The sequence below is a fragment of the Chelonia mydas genome, chromosome 1 (genome assembly GCF_015237465.2).
Source record: "Chelonia mydas isolate rCheMyd1 chromosome 1, rCheMyd1.pri.v2, whole genome shotgun sequence".
In the NCBI taxonomy this organism is placed as follows: Eukaryota; Metazoa; Chordata; order Testudines; family Cheloniidae; genus Chelonia; species Chelonia mydas.
The window spans coordinates 246,687,822-246,713,448 of NC_057849.1; the positions used below are offsets into that span (position 1 = coordinate 246,687,822).

At 42.4% G+C, this 25,627-nt stretch overlaps 1 protein-coding gene across 3 annotated transcripts in view; it reads left to right on the top strand.

Annotated features, from left to right (window-relative positions):
* Positions 1–25,627, top strand: part of TRIM24 (tripartite motif containing 24) — a 135,255-nt gene that overhangs the window by 96,881 nt on the left and 12,747 nt on the right. For 2 of the 3 annotated variants that reach the window (XM_007072286.4, XM_043541510.1), the window contains 6 exons: positions 5,435–5,602; positions 7,513–7,692; positions 9,387–9,522; positions 12,433–12,505; positions 22,770–22,938; positions 23,594–23,907. In XM_007072286.4, coding sequence (XP_007072348.3) covers positions 5,435–5,602; positions 7,513–7,692; positions 9,387–9,522; positions 12,433–12,505; positions 22,770–22,938; positions 23,594–23,907 — 1,040 coding nt within the window. The remainder of the gene's footprint in view (positions 1–5,434; positions 5,603–7,512; positions 7,693–9,386; positions 9,523–12,432; positions 12,506–22,769; positions 22,939–23,593; positions 23,908–25,627) is intronic. The other variant, XM_037879288.2, reaches the window with a different exon arrangement.

The window sequence follows — 25,627 nt, forward strand, 5'->3', positions numbered from 1 at the left end:
AGCAAGGAGTGCACCTCCTGTTGCAAAGTCTGACTCTGCTTTGGGAGAATCTACCCTAATGGACCCCATTGCGGGATCTTGTCAGGAAGCTAGGAAGCACATTCATAAGCATGAGACTAAGTCTTCCTCTGAGTCCACTTCAAAGAAGTCTGACTTGGCTGTAAACAAGCCCACTAACTTGGCCTATGAGGATTTAGGATGTATTAAGTCCCAGTGGCACAACAAGAAAGCCCATAAGCATTGGGCTCCATCTGTACCAGACTGTGTTCCGTCGGTATTGTCATCCCTAGCATGTCCCAAAACCTGGGATCCATTGGCACCAACGAATTCTGATCACTGCCAACTTCAGATACCACCCTTCTCACCACTTCCAATGGCCTGAACAAGCAGAACTCCTCTCACACTGGGGAGATATGAATCTGTTGCCACCTCAAGGACGTTTTCACTCTCCCAGATCTGGAATCCCCTCCTCCACCAGGCTCTTCCACTTCCAGGAAGATATTGCCTCTGGGAGAATCAACTGCTGGAAGGAACTTATCACCCGTCCCATATGCAGAATACATCTCCCCTCCAACAGCATCAGCAATGCTGCCACTGGAACCAGAATCAGCCTTCTCCCTGGGAGATTCTAAACCCTCTGATGAACTGCTTTTCCCTGACCCTGTGTGTCCTCCACTACCTAAAAGACCCATATTGGTTTGGGTCCAACATCCGCCTAAACTCACTCTGAGCTGCTGGTACCTCATGCCATGGGGGCCCCATGACCACCTATCTATCCCTCCTACTGGCTGTATTGGGGGCCTTTGGACAGTATCCATTTGCAGAGTTGATCTGATTCGCTAGGGAGCCATCCCTTGCCTCCCATCTAAGGAGACACTCAGATCTGCACCTGAGGAGGAGGAACATTATGCTCCAGATCCAGCACTTCTGCCAGAACCAGCAAGACTGCCACTGTCTTTTCTAGACAAAAAGGTGACTTCTGTATCCCCTTCCCTTACCCAACAACAGTGACTTTGGGAAATTCCAGGACTTTCTCCTCAGAGTTGCTGGAGAGCTTCAAATTCCTTTTGAGGAAATCCAAGACTCCTAGGACAAACTCTTAAATATCCTGCACACTTTTGGGCCCAACAGAATAGCTCTCCCTGTTAAGGAAGCTATATTGGAGCTAGCTAAGACAGTTTGGCACACCCCTGCTAGTTGTGCTCCTACCACCAATAGGGTAGAGAAGCATTATTACGTGCTAGCCAAAGATACAGAATTTTTGTTTTCTCACCCCTCTCCCAACTCACTGGTGGTCCATGCTGCTTCTGAAAGTGCGAGACAGCAACATCCCTGGTCTATTCCTGCTGATCCAGGGCAAACATCTGTATCTGCTGGGAAGAAAGGCCTTCTCACCTAGCCTCCAGGTCAAGATAGCCAGTTACCAGGTGCTATTGGCTAAATACGATTTCCTGAACTATGCCGAGTTTACTGAGAGCCCTCCACAACAGGACAGAGCACATTTTCAAGCTCTGATAGATGAAGGCAAACTGATAGCCAGGACTGCACTCCAATTTGCAGTCGATGCTGCTGATGCTTCCTCTAGAGTTATGGCTGCTGCCTTTATCATGCACAGGGAATCATGTCTCCCATGTGTCAGGGCTCCCTAGGGAGGTCCAGAATACTACTGAGGACCTCCCCTTTGAATCACACCACTTTAATCAGAAGATGGACAAGTCCCTCCATACCCTGAAAGATTCCAGGGCTACCCTCCACTTGCTGAAGATATACGAACCTGCCCTTAAAAAGAAGTTTCACTGCCCATCGGTTAAATCTAGACACGTGGCTCAGCAGTTTTTCCTTCAGAGGGCCTACGAACCACCACGTAAGAGACAGAGGTTTCAAAAGTCCTGCTTCCCTACACTCTCTGCAACAAGTGTGGCACTTCAGTCTCAGCCACTGCCTTAACGTTATTTTTGATGGAGCTCGAGAACCATGAAAGATACTTTTTCAACACCTGGAGTGTGATAACAGACGGATGCTAAATGTCATCCATTCTGGCTATCCAATTGAGTTTGCATTCCTACCTCCTCCAAAGACCCCACCACCCCTTAAGGGACCACTCTCAAGAGAGTATTCTCAACAAGAGGCGACTTTTACTGCAGCAAGGAGCAATAGAACATGTCCTTCCTCAATACCAAGGGGGAGGGTTTTATTCGTCTTACTTCCTGATACCCAAAAAGAAGGGCAGTTGGAAACCAATTCTCGACCTCCACCATCTCAACCGCTTCATTCATAAACTCAGATTTTGCATGATCACACTAGCAGCAATAGGTCCATCTTTAGAAAATGGCATATAGTTCACGGATCTCGATATGAAGGATGCCTATTTTCACATAGATATTAGTCCTGCCCACAGACATTTTCTCAGATTCATAGTGGATTCTAACCATTTTCAGTATAGAGCACTCACCTTCAGAACAGCGATCGCCCCCAGAGTATTCATCAAGATATTCTTAGTAGTAGAAGCCCACGTCAGATGATGTGGTTTCATTGTATTCCCCTACCTCGATGACTGGCTCCTTGCAGCCAAGTCCCACCAGGAAGCCTATGCATCAACCTCACTGATACTGCACATCTTCTCCTCGCTGGGAATCAGTGTGTAAACAGAAAAATCTGTTCTCACTCCCATGCAATCTCTGAACTTCATCAGGGCAACCTTAAATTCTATCACAACAAGAGCATACCTGATCAGAGACAGGTTACAGACCATGAACAATATCCTAGCTTACATCACAAGTAATCCTCAAGTACCAGTCAAGACATATGTCTTTTGTAGGTGCACAAGGCCATCTGATCTAGGTCCCCACCTTCGCTAGACTCCACCTTTGTTGGCTTCAAACATGGCTGCAGTTGGTATACTCCCCAAGCCACCATTCCACGAACGTCATAGTGACAGTTCCATCCCAAGGTAGTGTCTTCCCTGCTATGGTGGACAAATCCTCATCAGGTCTGCATGGGGTTCCCCCTTCTCCCTTCCTCTGCAGACAGATGCATCCCTATTAGGTTGGGAGGGCCACATGACAGTCACACAGCACAAGGTGCTTGGATATCTCAAGAGTCCAGAATGCATGTCAATGTCCTGGAGTTGCAAGCAGTCTTGAAGGCATGAGTCACTTTTGTTCCCTTCATCCGTACACTCTGTGTCCGTATGTCAAACAACATTATGACTGTCTTCTACGTCAACTGGAGTGTCAGCAATCAAATCACCCTATTGGCAGCCTACCTTCTGGGGAAGCAAAATATACTTGCAGATTCTCTCAGCAGACATTTCGTCATCGACCACAAGCAGGAGCTCCACCACTTGGTACTGCACAATATTTTCCCTCTGTGGAACCCCAACCAGGGATCTGTTGGCCTCTGAAACAAACAGGAAATGCGCTACATATTGCTCCATAGGAGCCCTGGGCCGCCACTCCTAGGATAACGGTCTGCTTCTTCCCTGGTTGGACCAATACAGCTATGCCTTCCCTGCACTACCATTCCTGCTACGAGTTCTACGCAAAATCCAAGAGGACAGCACACAGGTCATCCTGATCGTCCACTTCTGGCCCAGACAGTTCTGATTTCCCAACCTCCTACATATCATCCCAACCACCAACTGCCCTCCCAATGTTTCCCAACCTCCTGACCCAGTGGCACGGCAAGATCAAGCACCTTGATCCATGTCCACCTCCCAGTGAGTCCTCAGTATTTGGATGGGTATCATCCTGAGAATGCGTTTGGTATTTGGATGGGCATCATCCCTAGAATGTTCATGCTCCATAACTGTACAAGTCATCCTCCCTAATAGTTGAAAGGAATCTACTAGAAAATGCTACCTAGCTAAATGGAAGCGCTTGTTTTCTTGAGCACATAAGAGAGACATCCTCCCAGAGACGACTACTCTCCCAGTCATCTTGGACTGTATTCTATCTTTGAAAACATCAGGTTTGTCCGTCAGCTCCTTGCGGATTCATTTGGCAATGATCAGCACGTACCATCCACCTTCTCAGGGCTACTTGGTCTTCCCACATTCACTGACCAGTAGATTCTGCAAAGGCCTAATGAGAACCTTCTAATCTATTCAGAAGCCTACTCCCTAGTGGGACCTAAACCTTGTTCTCTCTCTACTCATGAGGCTCCACTTTGAGCCTTTAGCTACTTGCTCCATATCCCTTCTTTCCATAAAGGTTGCTTTCCTTGTAGCCATCACCTCAGCGAGAAGGGTTGATGAACTTGGAGTGGTGATGACAGATCCTCCATACATAAATTCCATAAGGATAAGGTATTTTTGTGTCTGTACCCCAAATGCCCCCAGAAGTAGCTTAGGAATTTAACCGTAACCAATCCATTCAGTTACCTGTGGTCTTCCAAAAACTGGACGCTTCCACAGAGGAATGAAGACTTCACTCCCCCAATGTTTGGCGAGCCTTAGCTTTTTACCTACAGAGAACAAAACTAATCAAGTATTCCCCAAGACTGTTTTGTCGCTATAGAAAAAAAGAGTGAGAGGGCATGTCCTCTCCACCCAGAGAATCTTCAAATAGATTTCTGGCTGCATCCTACTCTCCGCTTTCTAACCTTCTTGCACCAGAGCACAAGCAACAACTATGGCATCTCTTCAAGAGGGACCCTTCCTAGACATCTATAAAGCAACCACATGGGGCTTCGTTCACACATTTGCAAGACAGCATGCACCGGTGCAGGACTCTTCTGCCGATACCTCCTTTAGGATGGTGGTACCCTGATCAGCCCTACTGTCTACATCGTCAAACCCTCCTCCTGCTTAGGTACTGCCTGTCAATCACCCACAGTGGAATGGAACAGGGACCATCACTCCAAGAAGAGGAGGAGGTTACTTAAAGAACTGGAGGTTCTTTTGGATGCATGGTCCTTACCTGTATCTCACTATCCGTCCTCCTTCCCCTCTGCTTTGGATCTTATCTGATTCATGGTAGAGAAGGAACTGGAGAGGCAATAGGTTTGTCCCACTCTTTATCCCTTCGGTCAGAAGCACAAAGTGAGCCTGGACACCCATGCGGACCAATGGACACTGCTTTCAAATTCTCCGGGTCCAGGCACGTGGTGCCCAGGCGTAACCCACAGAGGAATACAGAAGAACCGCCAGTTAGAGGTAAGTAACCTCCTCTTTTCATATTATTACACAATTTTCCTCAGTGATTAGTTCAGATATAACAAGTTACAATTAATTATTCTATTTTACTCTTATCTTAATTGTCAAGATGCATCAATGCTGAGATCTGATTTCATCTTACATTTGAGTGAATGGTTCAGTACTATGTTTGTCATGTATTTTAAAAGTTTAAATAGGAAGTTGAGGGAAGAGTTTTTTCTGGAGTGTTTGGTGTTAGTCCTCAGACAGCTAACTGAGGGGATTGTCTGTCTCTTCCAGCAGCCACCTCCACGCTTGATTAATTTTCAGAATCACAATCCCAACTCTAATGGGTCAATTCTTCCTGCTCAACAAATGAGGTGTCCCCAGAACCAGAATGTACCAAGACTAACAATAAAGCCCAACCCATTGCAGATGGCGTTCTTGGCACAACAAGCTATTAAACAGGTAAACTTTCTCCACTCACCCACCCAAAAATAAAAATTGAATACTGTAAACATTCATTTTATAACTTACATTCCTTACTTTTCCAGGATGGATTTACAGCGAATATACTACTGTCTAGTCCAGTGATTCTCAACCTATTTACCATTGTGGGCTGCATATGCAGCTTTCTCTGTATTATGTGGGCAGCATCCACACTATATATATAGTCTCTGAGCCATACAACTGTGTGGTGATTGGGCCGCAAGCGGCCCGCAGGTTGAGAGCCACTAGTCTAGTTCATGACAAGATACCTGATGATTTTGAAATGAGTTAATTGTCAAGTCCAGTCCATTCCAACTACTTTGACTAGAGGAAGAGTTAGACTTTGTCTACACAACATGTTACTTCGGTATAACTTATGTCATTAGGGGAGTGTATAAACCACACCCCTGAGCCATTAAGTTGTACTGACCTAAGCACTGGTGTAGACAGTACTATCTCTCTCATTGGCATAGCTACCGCCTCTCACAGAGGCAGGAGTTACTAAGCCAATGGGAGAGTTCTCTCCTGTCTGCTTAGAGCAGCGGTGGGCAACCTGCGGCCTGTGGCCCGTCAGAGTAATCCGCTGGTGGGCCGCAAGACAGTTTGTTTACGCTGATTGTCTGCAGGCACGGCTGCCTGCAGCTCCCAGTGGCTGCAGTTCGCCTTTCCCAACCAATGGGAGCTGCAGGAAATGGCGTGGGCCATAGGGATGTGCTGGCCGCTGCTTCCCTCATGGGCCGCAGGTTGCCCTCCGCTCGCTTAGATCATCATCACCCCAAGCGCTACAGCAGCGTAGCTGCATCAGTGCAGCTGTGCTGCAGTAAGTGCTATTGTGTAGATGTAGCCTGAGTGAATTATGGTTTAAATGTTTGCTTTAATTTATTGCTATGTTTATTTTGTATCTATCACTGACTTCCGGGCAGCCTGCAAAACTTAACACAAACACAAGTTCTGTTCACTGCAGTCTACGACAAACAGAGTAGAAAACCCTGCCCTCTAATTTCTCCCGCTCGCTACTGCATCAATAAACAGACAAAAGCCTGCTTAAAAAGCTGTAGCTGCCACTAGGCTCTGGAGCTTGCCACGCCTGGACTCTTACAGATGGAGAGGAAAGAAATTCCACAGTTGTGGACCTTCTGCTGCAAGTGATCAATCCCCAGCTGATCAGCAGTTATGTGGGGATAAGAGTGAATACTTCAGCTACTTTCTAGCTGCTCAATGAGGCAAATACCAATTAACCAACACACCATTTAAGGCTTATCATACACTTAAAAAGAGCAGAGTATCTTGCCACCATAGGAAGGAATGAAACGCTGATCTGTGACCTAAGAAATGGAATAATAGTGCCATGGCTATCACAGTCATGTGAGCTGAATCAAAGAGAAGATCAAGATTGCTTCACAAGTCCTTCTTAAATCATTTAAAAAAAACCAAACACCTTAACATCATTCCACTGTCCACTTAAATAACAGTACCTAGTTTACAGTACTAAAAATACAGGAGCAGGTTTTCACATTCAGCCCATTGTCGGTAGTGCATTTATTCCACTAAAACTATTCTGTCCCTCTGCAACATTGTGCATGTTCCCACATGTAAATACTAATGCATGTTATCAGCAGGAAATAAATTAAATTTTAAGTTTTAAAAATCTCATACATTTGTCCTACCTCTTATTTCTCTTTTTTTTCCCATTTCTAGTGAGTCATGATTTGAGGCTACAAAGCAAATATGAATTTCAGTTCTAATTTCAACTCATTCTGCTTTTGTGTTGCTGCTTGCTTAGTTCAAACATGTTAGTGTCAGTGTATGTAATAGATGTCTTCTACCACGCAAAAGAACAATGATGAATTCTGGTTGTTGTTGTTTTTTGTTTTGTTTTGTTTTTTTAGTGGCAGATAAGCAGTGGACAAGCATCAGCTGCTCCGTCAACTGCAAGCAGCACTACATCCACCCCTTCCAGTCCCACTGTTACTAGTGCTGCAGGGTATGATGGGAAGACATTTGGTCCACCCATGATAGATCTGAGTTCTCCAGTCGGTAGTTCCTATACCCTACCTTCTCTTCCTGATGTAAGAGTAACACACAAGCAATGGTTTATAGCTTTTATTTTAAAGTGAATTGTTTGCAAAAGGTGATCAGTGGAAAGGTCTTTGACACTGAAATTCTTTCTCTGCCTACCAAACTGGTACAATATAGAAAGCAACAGTTCAGTTTTCCTACATGGTCCGGGAGACAGTGCTCCTGCACTGTTCTGGAGGCACTGCCTTTAAGGGATTTAGAACTGGCAGGAAGAGTAAGAATGAAAAATGCAATTGTACTCTTTTTATGTAGACACCTACTAGCCTTCATCTGTCATCTTCTTCAGTTCCTGCTAATAAAAAATGAGTTTCCTCAGCTTTGGTCATCAATACCCAGAACATGTAATAGTACATGCTATAAATCTAGGGTCTCAGTACTATATTACTGAGGTTTCTGTATAATTGAAAGTCTGTCCCATGTAGATATTAATATACAGTGCTAGGCTGAAATAATTTTTCTTCATCAGCGCATTCAGTATTTTTTTTTCCTATGGGTGGGAATGGGTGTTAGCTCATCTCCCACAATTTGTGTGTGGTAGGAGGGGAAGCAGTGTCATAATCTTGCTGTGTTTTATCTAATAGACTTTGAACTGGAATACAGCAAGAGTCTCTTCAGATTACTACATCTTTATCAGAGGGCCAAATTAGATATTTTGAACTTTAAGCGATCTACTTCATTGTGTCAGAAACAAGAAAAGTGCACTTTAACAGCTCTCAACAGTTTATGAATAACTGAAATTTCATACCATTTCAGCGGTAATTTGCTATTCATCCCTGTTTCTTCCTCCTGTCTCCTGGTCCTTCTGAGTTGCTCTCGGATCTTGGATAACCTTTTTATCTTTTATTTTTTTAATTGAAAACATTGGCAGAGGCATTGTGATAGCACAATGTAATGAGAACTGGATACCCCATCATTTAAAATTGTTTTAAGATACTTAGTTAACACACTCAAAACACATCACATAAATGTGTAATTTGAATCCATGACAAGTACTTTAACATTGTTCTGCATGTACAAGACTATCAGCAGCTCTGTTTCTCTTGTGTATCATTGAATACATGCTATTAGATACCTCACCATATTAGTAGTGATTCAGAAGAATGTAATGTGCTATTTGGAACACTTCACAGTAGTCACATCATCACACTAATCTACAGTGTCAAAGGTCAGTGCAGCCTCTACAGGTGGATTTGCAAGGTGCAGCTTGCCATGTGAATGCTTTAGAAAAGTATGATCCTAAAGTTATTTGTGTTTTCTAGCCAAACGCTCTTATTTAGAGTATTTGTGTTTCAAAGGCCATTTCTCTAATCCTGCAGCATGTGTGAAAATTTCAGTGGGCTGGGATGATAAATTGGGACTGGTTTTGCTCTAAAACAGGTGTCTCATTTTTCTGTCCTCATGTGTCATGGCTGAAAAGACATAACCACTTAGCTGACACTGTGTACCTTTTCTACTGAATGTGCATGTCCTCTGGCCACGATATGGAATGTGTTGGGTTGCTTATTGGGTGATTCCTGAATTAATTCTTTGAATTGTATGTATTTGCGTGTTGTTGTTCTTTTTTAATTAAATGAAATAAATGAGCATGTTGAAAGAGGGTGTGGAAGTGCAAACTAAGATAAGGTGTCTATATTGATCACAGTATTTCTGTCTTAACAATAACCTCCCTTCTTGCGTCTTTTAGATTGACTGTTCGGGAAACATTACACTGGATAACATTGTAAGGAAAGATGGTATTGTGGAGCAGAGCCAGCCAAAACCCCCTTCAAACAGAACCGTCCAGTCACCAAATTCATCAGTGCCATCTCCGGGCCTCTTGGGTATGGTGATTAACCTGATTTTAAATGGTGTGGTGGGGAATCTAGCACTTTACTCCCTGATCTCAGAGTTCCCATTTATCAACTTAATGCAGGGGTGGGCAAACTTTTGGCCCGAGGGCCACAATGGGGTTGCGAAACAATATGGAGAGCCAGGTAAGGAAGGCTGTGCCTCCGCAAACAGCCTGGCCCCTGCCCTCTAGCCGCCCTCTCCCACTTCCTGCCCCCTGACAACCTCCTTCAGAACCCCTGACCTATCCAACCACCCCTTCCGCTTCTTGTTCCCTGACCGCCCCTAACCACTCCCACCCTCCCTGGGACCCCAACCCCCCTCCACTCGTCCCCCTACCGCCCCCTCCCAGGACCCCCATCCCTAACTGCCCCCCCAGGACCTCACCCCCTATCCAACCGCCCCTGCTCCCTGTCTCCTGACCGCTCCCCTGCCCCCGAACCTCCACCCCATCCAACCGCCCCCTGTCTGCCCCCTGGGACCTCCTGCCCCTTATCCAACCCCCCTCCCTCCGCCCCCTTACCATGCCACTCAGAACGGCAGGACAGGCTTACTGGAAAGCCAGGGACGTGGGCGGGCACAAGCCGCGCTGCTGGCATGGCTGCGGGGGAGGGGCCAGGGGCTAGCCTCCCCGTTCGGGAGCTCAGGGGCTGGGCAGCACAGTCCCGTGGGCCAGATATGGCCTGTGGGCTGTATTTTGCCCATCTCTGACTTAAATGTATTATTATCATGCCTTCTAGCTTATTACGACATACTGACAAATTCAGGGCAAGGGAGAAGGCTGGCATTGATCAAATGGGAGATGAGGGCCTAACTAAGAGTTTTAGCTTTGTGGTCAGAGATTAAAAGATCAGATCTAGTCTGACCTCCTGTGTATCACAGGCCACCATGACCATTCAGCACTCGCACACTAAACCCAACAACTGAAATTATACCAAAGTATTACAGCCCATAGGCAACTACGCTATTAAGTGCCACAAGGAGAGAACAGGAGGGACAGAATTACATCAATACCCCAGGCCCCCCATAGTGACAGGTAACTGACATACCCAGATAATCCTGGTAAGTGACCTGTACCCATACACTGCAGAGGAAGGCGAACCCCTCACCTCTCCACAGTCACTGCCAAACTGAGAGGAAAAGTCCATCCCAACCCCACATAAGGAGATCAGTTAGACCCTGAGCATGTGAGCCACAAGATTTAGATAGCTGAGATGTGAAGCTCTAGGCAGAGAATGGAGTCAAAGTTGGTAACCAAGTTACAAGCCTGAGTGATAGGTATAATGGTGATGATGTCTACTGTGACAGAGAGAGTTAAGTAGCATGGAGGACTTGCAAGGGGAGACACAATTTGGTTTGGGCTATGTTTTGCTTTCGTTGATGGCAAGGGAATCAGAAAGGTCAGAGCAACGAACTAATGAAGAATTGGGTGGAGAGAGAAATTTTGTAGTCAACTGTGCAGAGAAAATTGTTGCATCATATGAGTAGATGAGGTTACGTAAGGAAAAGATGTAGAGAGAGAAAATAAAAGTGGTCTGTTAGTGGCCTGGAAACTAGTGGAGGAAAAGAGAAGGAGGTTCAGCCATTGAAAGGCTGAATGAATGACCATAGAGATGGGAAAACTAAGACAGTACAGAGTTGTGAAAACAATGGGAAGGTAACAATTTAAGAAGATGGAGTATGATCAGCTATCTGAGATGGCTGAAAGGTTGAGGAGGATGAGGATAGAGTAGAAACACCAAGGTTTGACCATGAAGAGGTAGTTAAAGACAATTAACTTAAGTTAAAGCAATTACAGTGGAGTGGGGAAGCTGGAAACCTGAGTTGTGGTGGTAGGAGGATTAAGATCCAAGTCAGGGAGAGGGACATGAGGTGGTAGATGTACAAGGTAGGATCTAGGATGAGGAATATCATAATGTGTTATATTGTGTGGTAAAGGTACCTAATGGGACTGTGAGGTTAAGGAGAAAGGTGAGGAAATTGCAGGAGGGGAGTATAAGTTTGTAACGGAGGAGGTTCTTGCCTCTGGGACTTTCTTCAGGGGTGCTCATGAGTGGAGGAAGAGGAAATTGGGTTAGTGGAATGGATTTTACTGTGCGAGAGACAGGTGAAGGAGTACAGTATGATGGAGAGAATTGAGTTGAGCCACTGACAGCTGAGTCCTACAGCAGAGTGGTCTGGGAATGCTGAAGTCATGGATGTTGGATTGGAGGTCAGAGGTATAAGAGCAGAGAACAGATGGAAGATGAGGTTGTGGTTAGAGAGGGAACTCTGCTATTGTGATATCAGATGGAGAAGTGTTTAGTTGTGGGTTGAAAGAACACAAATACAGTGCAGAAGCTGTGAACATCACAAAATGTCAGACTTCCTGAGGTTACTCCTTTCCTAGTTCCAGTAGTTAGTTAAATTAGCACTTTATACATTCCTGTATTACAGCTATGTATTTGCTGCTTGTGAAGCATATCTTTCCAAAGAACATACTTACAGCAGTAAAATAATTCTTTTTTCCACTTAGCGGGTGGTGATTTTTCCATCTGTCAGTAAGTGCGTGCATATTCACTCTCTCTGAATTTCATTATTTTGCCTTCTCTAATACTTTTTAAATAAAAAGAGTGAACAAATACTCTGGATTGGAAATGTGCAGGATAAGATGTCTCATTCTTTTCTAGACTTGGGTTAAATGAGTAAAGAATGACCAAAGTCACAGTAGAGGAGAGGAAGAAGCATATTCTGGTCTGTTTTACAAATAGAATGTGTAGGGTGGTCTGAACAATCAATATCAAGAGATCAAAATGAATACTTATACGCAAATCTCTATGTACTTCTCTGACAGAAAATTAAATGTAAGACTTCTTGTATGAACAAACCTGGTTGGGTTTTTTCTAATTTCACCTGTTTTTTAGGACCAGTAACTATGACCAGTGTCCACCCTCCAATTCGCTCACCCAGTGCCTCCAGTGTTGGAAGCAGAGGCAGGTAAGCAGACCAGTTGAAAAAAACATAGCTTCAATCTCAAAGGACACTATATGCATGTGACCGCAGTTGACAAAAGCTTTCACCAGTAATCTATGTCGAGGTTTGCCATGTTATTTCGTCTGAGAGACCATTTCTGATGGCTTTATTGTAATACTCTTCAAGGCCTAAAATTTAGTGCTAATTTCATATCTAATTTTTAATGGCACATTAAAGACTTGTAATATGTTAAACATATGGTAGCTGTGAGATTGACAGCTTGATCAGATGTTTTGATAACCGTGTACTGTAAATAATGGTGTAAAGTTCATGACAGTTACACAACTGTTTTTTTTAAAGTCTGAAGCAGGAAATCCTCACTGAACCATAAGTAACTTCAGATTTGAGGAATCAGCTTTATAAAGAGGATTATAAATAGGAAGCTTTAACCATGATGTGGTCAGTTAAGTGAGTACTAGATATTTTGAGACACAAAAATAAAGAAATGATTAGGGCTGTCAATTAATTGCAGTTAACTCATGCGATTAACTCAAAAAAATTAATCGCGATTAATTGCAGTTTTAATTGCACTGTTAAACTATAGAATAACAACTGGTTTCAGAGTAGCAGCCGTGTTAGTCTGTATTTGCAAAAAGAAAAGGAGTACTTGTGGCACCTTAGAGACTAACCAATTTATTTGAGCATAAGCTTTCGTGAGCTACAGCTCACTTCATCGGATAACAACTGAAATTTATTAAATATTTTGGATGTTTTCTACAATTTTCACACATATTATATTCTGTGTTGTAATTGAAATCAAATTATATATAATTTTATTACAGATTTTTGCACTGTAAAAATGATAAACAAAACAAATAGTATTTTTCAGTTCACCTCATACAAGTACTGTAGTGCAATCTTTGTCCTGAAAGTGCAACTTACAAATGTAGATTTTTTTTTTGTTACATAACTGCACTCAAAAACAAAACTGTGTAAAACTTCAGAGCCTACAAGTCCACTCAGTCTTACTTCTTGTTCTGCCAATCACTTAGACAAACAAGTTTGTTTACATTAACAGGAGATAATGTTGCCCTCTTCTTATTTACAGTGTCACCAGAAAGTGAGAACAGACATTTGTATGGCATTTTTTGTAGCTGGCATTGCAAGGTATTTACATGCCAGATATGCTAAACATTTGTATGCCCCTTCATTCTTCGGCCGCCATTTCAGAGGACATGCTTCCATGATGATGACGCTTGTTTAAAAAAAAAAAAAAGGCGTTAATGAAATTTGTGACCGAACTCCTTGGGGGGAGAATTGTATGTCCCCTGCTCTGTTTTACCCGCATTCTGCCATATATTTCATGTTATAGCAGTCGTGGATGATGACCCAGCACATTGTTCATTGTAAGAACACTTTCACTGCAGATTTGACAAAACGCAAAGAAGGTACCAATGTGAGATTTCGAAATATAGCTTTAGCACTCGGCCCAAGGTTTAAGAATCTGAAGTGCCTTCCAAAATCTGAGAGGGACGAGGTGTAGCGCATGCTTTTAAAAAGTCTTAAAAGATCAACGCTCTGATGAGGAAACTACGGAACCTGAACCACCAAAAAAGAAAATCTGTCTGCTGGTGGCATCTTGACTCAAATAATGAAAATGAACATGTGTTGGTCTGCACTGCTTTGGATTGTTATCGATCAGAACCAGTCGTCAGCATGAATGCATGTCCCCTGGAATGGTGGTTGAAGCATGGAGGGACATATCAGCGCATTTGACATGTAAATGTCTTGCGATGCCAGCTACAGCAGTGCCATGAGGATGCCTGTTCTCACTTTCAGGTGACATTGTAAACAAGAAGCGGGCAGCATTATCTCCTGCAAATGTTAAACTTGTTTGTCTGAGTGATTTGTTGAACAAGAAGTAGGACTGAGTGGACTTGCAGGCACTAAAATTTTACATTCTTTTATTTTTGAATGCAGTTTTTTTTGTACATAATTCTAGATTTGTAAGTTCAACTTTCACGATAAAGAGATTGCACTACAGTGCTTGTATTAGGTGAATTGAAAAATACTAATTTTTTTTACAGTGCAAATACTTGTAATAAAAAATAAAGTGAACACTGTACACTTTGTATTCTGTGTTGTAATTGAAATCAATATATTTAAAAATGTAGAAAACATCCAAAAATATTTAAATAAATGGTATTCTGTTATTTAACAGTGTGATTAATTGTGATTTAATTTTTTAAATTGCTTGACAGCCTTAGAAATGATGGAATATTCATGAACAAATAGTTAGACAATGCTGTCTGAAGAGCAGGTCTGTTAATGTGTTCCAATAAATCAGGGCATACAATTAATATAGAGTTAATTTTTCATGTTGAGAAAAAGCAGAGAATATGTTCGTGCTGCTGGAAGTGGAAGTTCAGATACTTTTAACAGAATATTTCTTGTTCTGTTTTATTTATATAGTAAAAGTCATGAAGGGTCCGTATCTTCTTATGATGTCCAAGTTAAAAGTTTTATTTATACATAAATTTTTAACTACATTAGATATCTGCAAAATCTACTCTCACAAAATAAATAAGTTTAGTTCAAGTGATTGTCGCTGTAGGAGCTCCATGTGATGTGCATGCACCTGTACGCTCTTGACCAGAGACTTTTCTGTTAGCAGTGTCTGCAGGTCGATGCCTTTCTAGTGTGCCTCTGTGTACTCGAGTATGAGGGCATGTAGGAAGGAGCGGACCTGCACCACTCCAATACCTTCTCAGTTGCCCATAGCTCAACATGGAATTGTGTAGTGTCTGCTATCTAGCTGAGGCAGTTGTTTCTTTATACTCTTAGTAGCTTCTTTTAGTTTTTGTTTCTTAGCAGGGTTTGTGCTTCTATTCTGTCCCTTCCCTTTTTGTGCCACACCCCTCCTTTTTTTTCTTTAAGGTCAGGTCCTTTTTTCCTCAGGTCGTCTTGGCCAGTGGCTTGCCTAGCAGGTTATGCCCCAAGGCCCTAGGATTCAAGCCTTGCTAGACCTGCCACAGGTCCTTCCCCTCAGTGATGGAAATGCGAGCTGCCTCCACTCCCTTGCAGAAGCCCAGATCCTGTCCAGATGCAGGATTCAAGAGCAGATCTTGTAAACTGAGGGAAGACTATTTAAAACTGCTGCTCATGGAGTGCTCCCTTAGACCTGCAGGATCCAACTTCCCATTTTGTACATCAGATTCAGCCCCACAGAGTACTCCAGAGACTTCATGTGCTCTGGCTCTGAATTCCAGAAACCAGGAGCTGGATTTGGTCTCTCAGAAGACTGCCAAACATAAGAGACCTCACTCCCCGATAGACTAAGAGGAGAGAGAAAAGTCTTCATTTGGACCTGGGATTAGGGAGACCTCATGTCCCGGTGTAGCTATCACTGAGTCTCCCACTGGGCATAGTGCTAAGATGTTGGTACTGTTGTTGGACTTCCCTAAATGGAAGAACTCCTCAAAGAATATGGAGTCTTTGAAGAAACCATCTCACCTGGCACAGTCTGACATCACCGGGTCTCTCCAGAATGAGCAGGCCTATCATTGGTACCTGCAGAAGTGGAAATATTGCCAGATTTGATGCGCCCAAAACCCCATATCTCCTTCCAAATCTTCCCTTATGTTCATTCTCTATTACCGTCTGAATCTAAAATCTGCTGGGTTTGTCCCAGAGCTCTGTCAGTGGTCACTTAGTTGCTATCACAGCATTCCACTTTCCAAATGAAGGATTTTCAGCACTTGTCTAGTGAAGACCCACTAAATTGACTGCAGATCACTCTCCCATCGACTCCTGTACTCTACCGGATCAAGAAGAGTGGGGGGAGTTGATGACATTGCGTAGTGTGGACCCCACGGTAAGTAGATCTAAGCTATGTCTATTTGAGTTACGCTATTCAGGTAACTCAAATTGTGTAGCTTAGATTGAATTTCCCCTGTAGTGTAGACAAGGCTTAAGTCTTCGCACATCCTACAACCATGACATTTTGATTAAATAACTAAGAACAATATAAATTTAACTTGGCACACATTAACTTGATTAAAAACTGGCTAACTGATAAGTCTCAATGTAATTGTAAATGGGGAATAGTCATTGAGCGGATGTGTTTTCAGTGGGGTTCCCAAGGGATCGGTTCTTGGTACTATGCTATTTAACAATTTTATCAATGATGTGGAAGAAAACATAAAATCATCACTGATAAGGTTTGCAGATGGCCCAATAATTGAGTAGGTGGGTAATTCATGAAGAGGACAGGTCACTGATTCAGAGGAATTGGGATTTCTTGGTAAACTGGATGCAAGCAAACAATGTGTTTTAACGTGGCTAAATATAAATGTATACATCTAGGAACAAAGAATATAGTTCTGTCCTTGCATGAGGGGGAGCGCTATCCTGGGGAGCAGTAACTCTGAAAGATTTGGATGTTGTGGTCTAAGTCCCCTCTAAGCTGTGTGGCTGCGCAGCTGCCTATTAAGCGCCACGCCTGATGAGAGATGCCTCTCCCCCAGACCTGCTGCAGCGGGGAGAGCACCTGTCCCCGCCAGCCCTAGCGCAGACCTGCCCCGGACTTGCCGGGGGAGAGGAGCCCCTTGCCCAGCCCAAGCCCACTGGAGCTGCCAGGAAGATGAGCTCCCCGTGTGATTGTGACCTGTAGAACTAATGCGATCCTGGGATGTATAAACAAGGGAATCTCAAATAGGAATAGAGGTTTTTTTACCTACATTTAGCACTGGTGCACCCACTGCTGGAATATTGTCCACTTCTGGTGTTGACAATTCAAGAAGAATATTGGTAAATTGGAGAAAACATGCTTTATAGTGATAGACTCAAGGAGCTCAATCTATTTAGCTTAACAAAGAGATGGTTATGGTGTGAGTTGATTTATAGTCTATAAGTACCTACATGGGAACAAATATTTCAATCTAGGGCTCTTCAATCTAGTAGAGAAAAGAATAACACAATCCAATGTCTGGGAGTTGAAGCTAAACAAATTCAAACTGGAATTAATACATTTTTAATAGTAATTAACCACTGGAAAAATTTACCAAGGGTTGTGGTGGATTCTCCTTCATTGAGAATTTTAAAATCAAGATTGCATGCTTTTCTAAAAGATCTGCTTTAGGAATTATTTTGGAAGAGTTCAATGGGCTGTGTTATTCAGGAGGAGGTCAGACTAAATTAACACAAAGGTCCCTTCTGGCCTTGGAATCGGAGTCTGTGAAATTTCTTAAGGGCTTCCTTAATCAGTTTCCTCCAGTGCAGGACCCTGCTCTACCAAGGGACCTCCATTTGCCATTTAACACATTAAGAGGGCCCACTTTTGAGCCCAAGGCAACTTGCTTGCTCCTGCATCTGTCCGTCAAGTTTTCATTTTTTGTGGCAATGACTTTGCCCAGAATGGCTGGGGAACTGGAAGCCCTCATGGCTGACCCACCATATACAGTGTTTTATCCAGACAAAGCTACGTTGCATCCCCATTCTTGTTGCTTCCCTAAAGTGTCATTAGAAGTTCAAATCAGTCAGGATATTCAATTGCCAGTTATTTTACCCCAAGCCTTACCTTTCCAGGGAATAATCCAGTCTCTATAGTCTATAGAAAAGAACAACGCTGGCCTTCTACCTTCACCAGATTAAGCCCTTTAGGGTTTTCCTTAGATTCTTCATTTCCTTTGCTGAGAGGATGAGGGATCATTCTGTTTCTATTCAGAATATCTAAATGGGTTTTGGGGTGTATTTTGACATGCTATGAGTCCTCTGGGATACACGCCCTCTTAAAGTCACTGCTCATTCCACTAGGGCTCAATCCATTTCCATAGTATTCCTTAGAAAGGTACCCATCAAGAACATTTGTAAGACAGCCACCTGGTCTTCTGTTCACACGTTCTCAGAACATGATGTATGGACCTACAAACTTACTCTAAATGTGAGCTCAAATGGAAAAAAGGGAGTTTAAGTTCATAAGATGTCACAATAACAAAAGTTGAAGGGAAAAGGTGCAAAAGTGAGATTCCAAATTAAGGACTGTGTTAAGATCATCCTTAGATTTCCAGTTCCATACTTATTTTCTATGGACCAAAATTGATGTGTCGAAAACTAGGCCTGATTAGTGGGCAAAATGATGAGGAGAATGGGTTATTCTATCCATAGTGTTCCGCGATTTCAGTTTTTATTTGTAAAAAGGAAAGAAATCCAGGAATTTTTCAGTGTTTATTTTCCAAACATTAAAACCGGGATGAAATCCTGTTTTAAAAAAAAGAATAAAAAGCAAGAAAAAAGAAAAACAAAAAAAGTTCATAATATACACATTTTACTACAGTACAACTGAAACTTTTTTATGTACAAAGGTATTTTTTGGTCTCTGTCAGAGCTAATAGCTTTTCAAGAAATCCTGGTTTGTGTACGCTCGCATAACTTTCTTCCAAGTATCCACACTCATTTTGAGCCCCTTGTGCTTTCTTTGAGGTAGTCCAACTTTGAAAATAAGCACTCTGCACCAATAGATCCAGGGGGTACAATCAAAGCTTGCCATGTCACTTCGCTGATGTTGGGAAGTGTGTCTTGATGACTGTTCCAAAAAGCCAGCACATCCAGTTTCAAATAGCCAGGGTTAGGTATGCTCAGGTAAATTGTAAATTTCCCCTTTCAGACTTGAAGTTTCATCTTTAGTGGCAAATGGTGGAAACAGTCTGGCATAATGGCCATAATCTGCTGCAAAATTCACCTTAAGGAAGGAGGTGTAACACCTGGATGACATTCCAAAATAAGTCTTCAGCACCAAACACTCTGGGTTTCCCATTCCTTGTTGAGCATTGTGTTGAAGGTTTTGAACTCTTTTTTGATGTTCTCGTGTTGCAAGGATTTCCAGAAACATCTGGGTTTTCACGCTGTGTTTCTTCTGCAGCTTTTGTGCTCAGTTCGGCTGAGATTTTGGCTGTTGGGATCCAGTAAACATCTGTAGGGGCAAATGTGTTGTCAGTAGTTGGAGAAACTCCAGAGTTTTCTGTGTCACACAGTGATTCCAAGTTTTCAGCAATGAACGTCATCCCCTTGGTACACAGTTATTTTGGTTATTTGCCAGTCTCTTCCAAGTTTCTGCTTTAGAACCAACAAACTCAGGATGATCCAGGAGACGCACTAGCACAGTCCATATGTTGTTTATATGACAGGCAGCAAAGTACAAGTTCATCCACCAATGTGGCACAAAAGGAGTAGGTAATCGGCAGTCGGCTTGTCACTCATCTCGCACTGTGTAAAACAAAGCCTTCAGCTTGTTCACGTGCTTGAAAATGGCCCCACATGCAATGATGCAAGATTTCATGTCTTTCATTTCTTCTGTAGCAGTAGCTGCTGGCAGCTAATATTAGTCAGATGAGCAGGACAGGTAATACATAGCAATTCTGGTTTCTGGTTGAGTTTAATCTCCCGTGCAAACTTAGCCATGCAGGAAGTTAGTTGTGGCCCTGTTTTCCCAAGTCCGTTGGTACATGTCAAACATATCAGTTATTGCTGCATCAACAAAGTGGCTGTCAGCTGAGGGGATGAATATCCCATTGGCACAAAATAATGCGGGTTTATTCGCTTTGAAATAAAAAAAACAAAAGGCCAAGAATCGGACGGTCCAAAGCATCAGAAGACTTGTCAAAAATCAGACCAGACACCAAATTTCCATCAATTCATTCCATCGTTTTAAATACTAAAGAATCATTTTCTTTCAGATACTTACGAGGGAGGTTGTTTGCATTAGGAAGGGTTTTTGCTGCTGGACAGTATTGTTGCACTAAGTCACCAATAGGCCCCTCTGCAATTAACAGCGGTTATCCAGCGAAACAGAGCATGCAAACACTCATGCTGTGTCCTCTTTCATTAAAACCGTGGTGAAAGCTCCAGATATTGACTGTTTATACCAAAGCTCACTTTCTTATTTAAGCTACTTGTGTTGCTTGCTTTTGATATGCTTCTTTATTCTGTCAGCGTGAGCATTGACCTTGACCTCAATGCTGCAGTACTTGGAGTGTAATGCATCCTCTTCACTCCCATCTTTACTTTTCTTGCTAATTTCGAAGCACTGATTTTTCTTGTTGATATTGAGGCATAGATTTGCGTTTTTGCCCCATGTTTATCTTTTTTTTACCTTCTCTATCTTTATCTGTGGAGGATTGATCATTTAAATTCAGTGCCAAACTAAAACAGATGCGAAGAAATAAGTGGCCAGCATCTACTTGTGAGCCAATTTGATTTTCCAGCCATCGCCGTGTGTGTTCTGTGTTTTATACTGCGGATCTGCTTCAGTCTCAGAGCTTCAGGATACAACAATCACATAAAGTTAGTGTTTAACAAAAATAAGTACCCCCCCCCAAAAAAAAAATTGAGTGGATTGATAAACGGGTGTAAATCAGTAAAAACTGAACTCCTTTAATTAAAATAAGTGATACTTTATTGCTGAAAATTAGTAAAAACTGAAAATGTGGAACACTGTCCATCCATACTTCCCTTCTGGGGTCCTTAGAGAAACTTTGGGAGAAAAATTGGCTACTGGAGCAAGCTTCACCATCTGGCTGCCACCCCCACCTTCTCTGGGAACTCTGGGCCTTCATTATCCTGACCAGGCCACAGAGAGGAAGCCAGATGACATCACCACACCACCAATTCCGTCGGAATCCCAACCACCACCTGGAATGAGAGACATTGTTTCCTGCCCCCACATATACTTTTCCTTCCCTATCTTATTTATTTTATTTTCTCTCTCCTTTTTCTTTCTGTCCAAGGGCCTGGCTTAGCTCGCCAGGGCTGTTTGTTTTGCAACACTGCCGTAAGCCTACAACCAGGAAGAGGAAGCTAAATGTCCTAAATATCCCAATGCTGGTACAAGTTTGCCAGTCTGAAAGTAGCTGATAAGACTGTGCTGTACCTGTTTTTTCCAGCAGCGAGGATGCAAGTAAGAGTCAACTCCGGAGACAGAACCTGCATTTTTTTTATTTTTGCTGCTGTTTTCTCTCCCCTATTGTGTGCTTGTCCTGTTCTGTCTTTTAGGAAATGGGATCAGACTTTAACGGCAGAAACCTCCAACAGTGTTTATAATTGTTTAAAGTTGGACAGTGATTGGGTTATTTTAACACTTTTGACCCATATATTCTATCTATATTAATACAATATACTTTAGTATCTGCCTCCAGAGTTAACGTGGCCTTTGAAGCCGTTCTACACTGTACTGAATTCACCTCCTCAGCACCCTCTCTTCCATACTGAGGTACTGCTTGGGTGTTTCCTCACATGGAGCACCCATAGGGACAATAACTCAAAGATGGAGAGTTTACTTATTTTGGGCAGGACCTGGAATTCTTCAAGGTGTTAGGTCCCTATGGGTGCTCCACCATCCACTCTCCTTTCCCCTCTGCATTGGAGTCCTACCATGCTCAAAAGTGGAGAAGGAACTGGAGTAGCATGGATCTACTCCTTCCTATAGGCTGTCCTACTGGGGTACGAGGAGGCATACAGCCCAGGTGCAGACCCGTGGCCACTGTTAACTGAAAAATCTCTGGTCATGAGTGCATGGACTTAATGCACATCCTTGTATGGAGCATCAGTAGGGACAGAACATCTCAAATAATTCCACTTACTGTATATAGTAAGTAACTTCTCCTTTTGGGTGCAGTCTCCTATGTTTTGAATTAAATTGAAATTCCATCGTAATTTAAGGTTAAGATGTCCTTTCTCTTTTTGTTATGATTATGCACAAAAGCAGTGACATGGAACCTGATTCTGAGGGAAGGACCTGACTGGATATAGTCCAGTGTGTGGTGTTTGAGTGGACGTTGCTGGAATGACACTTACTTTCTCCAAAAATGTAACTGTTCTCCTCTCAAAAACTTCCCAAAATATTGCTATTTTTTAGGTTTTGTTAAAATTTGTATTGGGTGGAGTTTAATGAGAAAAGTGCATTCACCATGGGACCTAAACAAACCAATGCTGTATTCCAAACCTCTGACCTATAGAAAATAAAACTCTGAGCAATTCTGCAGTCCTAGGATTAGATTAGCATTTCCCCCCTTTTACTATCCTATTTTAAAAAACCTGAAGATTTTGTTCTATGGTGGATAGTGCTGTAGCCTCAAAATGTAGAGAATGGAAAATACTGTAGTATTCCAGGGTCATGAGTCTTAATCACTACAAGAGGTGTGATTTTTCTGAAAGCACTATGCTCTCTTGAATGGTGCAGATGATGTCCAACAACTTCATTTCTCTTCTTTCTGCCTCTTCTCATCCTCTATAGCTCCGGCTCCTCCAGCAGGCCACCAGGAGCTGATTCTACACACAGAGTCCCTGTTGTCATGTTGGAGCCAATCAGGATTAAACAGGAGTCTGGTACATCCCACGAGAACTATGATTTCCCAATTGTTATAGTGAAGCAAGAAACAGATGAGGAATCCCGGCCTCGGAATGTAATATTAACAATAATAAAGAATCTCTTCTGAGTTTGGGTTTGGGGGAGGGTGTTTTCGTTTATTGGAAATAGAATAAATTACAAATATTCTGTTAGAGCATTACTCTTAGGTGTTAACTTTAAGGGAAGCACATAATGTATTAGTGGGTGTGTTTTGTTGGGTTTGTTTTTTTTTTTTAAAAAGGGATGAAGTGAGATTCCAAAACAAGTTATATTTCTTAATAAACTGGGATGACTGAATAACTGACTTGATCAGACTGCCATAGTCTGTGGGGATCTGGGAGGTAGGGGGAATCTTATAAATACTGTAAATTCTTTCACATGGTGTTTGGAGATTTTGCTACTACTAATGCGTATGCTCAACTTTAGGAGTGCAAGACCTATTTGCTACTGGAAGATTATTATAGTTTTCTATTGGAAGCAGTTTTTTAAATGTCAGAGCTAACCTACTTGGGTCCTGTTATACTAGTTTGCTGTATTAAATTGGCTGAAGCCATAACAGTGATAATTCCTGTGTAGAGGTTATAAGGGGCATGACTAACAATACATGTGAAAAAAGTAATGTTTTTATTTTCAATGTGTTTATGCATTGATAATTATACCTGACAGCCTGGTATCTAGATGTATCTTAGCATCTTTGCGTTTTCCTACAGACCAACTTTTCAAGAAGCATACTCACCTCACTGCTATTGGATAGCAGTCATAATACCACTTCTGACAAAACAGTCTTAAGAACAGATGCTCCAGATAGCACAGGTGACCGACCAGGGATACTTCAGGAGAATACATCCAGTGGGAAGACAGCATGGATGGGTACCCCTCACATTGGAGACAGCAGAAAAGAGGATGACCCCAATGAGGACTGGTGTGCAGTGTGTCAGAATGGAGGGGAGCTCCTGTGTTGTGAGAAATGCCCTAAAGTGTTCCACCTTTCTTGTCATGTCCCTTCACTGATGAACTTTCCTAGGTAAAAATGACCAAATGAATTTTGCCAAACTTTGCTCAGAAGAAACCACCTTTGGGTTGTGAGGCTAAGTACAGGACGTTTCTGCCCCAAAAGATAACTCTAAGGTTATCTCTACACTACAGCTTATGTTGGCATAATTCATGTTGCTCAGGGGGGTGAATAAACCACCCCCCGAGCAACATAAGTTACACCAACATAAGCACTGGTGTGGACAGCACTGTGTCGGCGGGAGAGCTTCTACCGCCAACATAGCTACCTCCTCTTGCGGAGGTGATTTTATCATGCCGACGACAGAGCTCTTGCCTATTGGCATACGGCATCTTCACCAGACACACTGCAGCGGTGTCGCTGCATCAGTGCAGCTGCATCCCTGCAACTCTGTACGTGTAAACAAGCCCTAAGAAAGTTTGAGTCGGAGAAAACCAGGATTTAACTAAATTTGAGTTGTGTAACCTGAACTAGTGCTGCTGCAAAAGCTATTATAAAATTCTGCAGTTTCTTGGCATGATTGCTTATATCTGGGCCATCTATTATTATCTGTAGCCACAAAATTGGGCCATAGAATCACCATTCTAAACAGAATCCTTTAAGGACAGCAAACTGTCCTTGTTTGTTGTTGTTGTTTGTTTTGTTTTTAATTCTTTTAAAGAAAAAGCTCTAAACAGGGGCCACATCAGCCATAGGGCACAGTGCTTGCTGTCTGCTCATAATATTTTTAAAACTACCTCAGTAAGCACTGAGAAGAAGCAAGACTAATCTTTATAGGCCTTAATTGGTTTGTTGGCAACTGTGCAATTTGCTCAGCCCAGTTGGAACAATCAGAAGATTAAAAATCCATTTTTCTATTAAGTATAAATGTTTGAAAATAGATACTTATCCTTAGTATTTCTAAAGTTTATTATTGGTGTCAGCTGCTTTGCCAGAGTAAAAATGAAATTTTTGTGACACTTTGGTATAGGAGTATTGGATAAAAGACTTAAGCTAGTATTGAACAAGGATACAAATATGTTTACCATAAGATGGTCAGCGTTCAGTGATTTGATATAAATGTTAAATACTGGTTTAGTTTACAGTTTCTTACACTGGTCAGCTCTGCTTACATGCTTTGATTAGAACGATTGCTAGTAGCACATCAGGCTTTGAAATACCAATTATATTCAAGTACTGTACTTAGTCTATGCACATCGAATATGTGCCTTTTGAATCTCCAAACTATGGGGCTGTCTTCCTTTAAATACAGCACTGTTATTTTGCTGACCATAAAAGCTTTCTACAATTTTGTTTCCTCTGTGCATAAGCAAAGACTTATGAATATGATGGATAACAAACTTTTTTTTATTAGTTAAATGTTGTCCTCTCAGTGTAAAGGAAAATATCACTATTTTCATGTCACATTGTACAGTTATTGGGTTTTCTAAACATTCCAGAAATATCTTTCTAAAGTTTCAACTTTTCTTTGGCTGTGGCTTTTGCTGAGCTTATTCAATGAGGCAAAGAGCAAAAAAAGAAGTTACCAAGTGGGGCTCAAATCTGTAAAGTGCATAGTAACACTAGTGGCCAGTACTCTTAACTCTGAGCAGTACCGCCACAGATACTGAGATTTCACACTTGAACTCCCATCTCTAAACCTGCCCCTCAGCCCCATCCCATCCTGTCAACCTTCCCTCACTCCCTCTTTTGCCCCTTTTGCTCCTTACTGTCTTCTGGCCCGTTCCCTTCA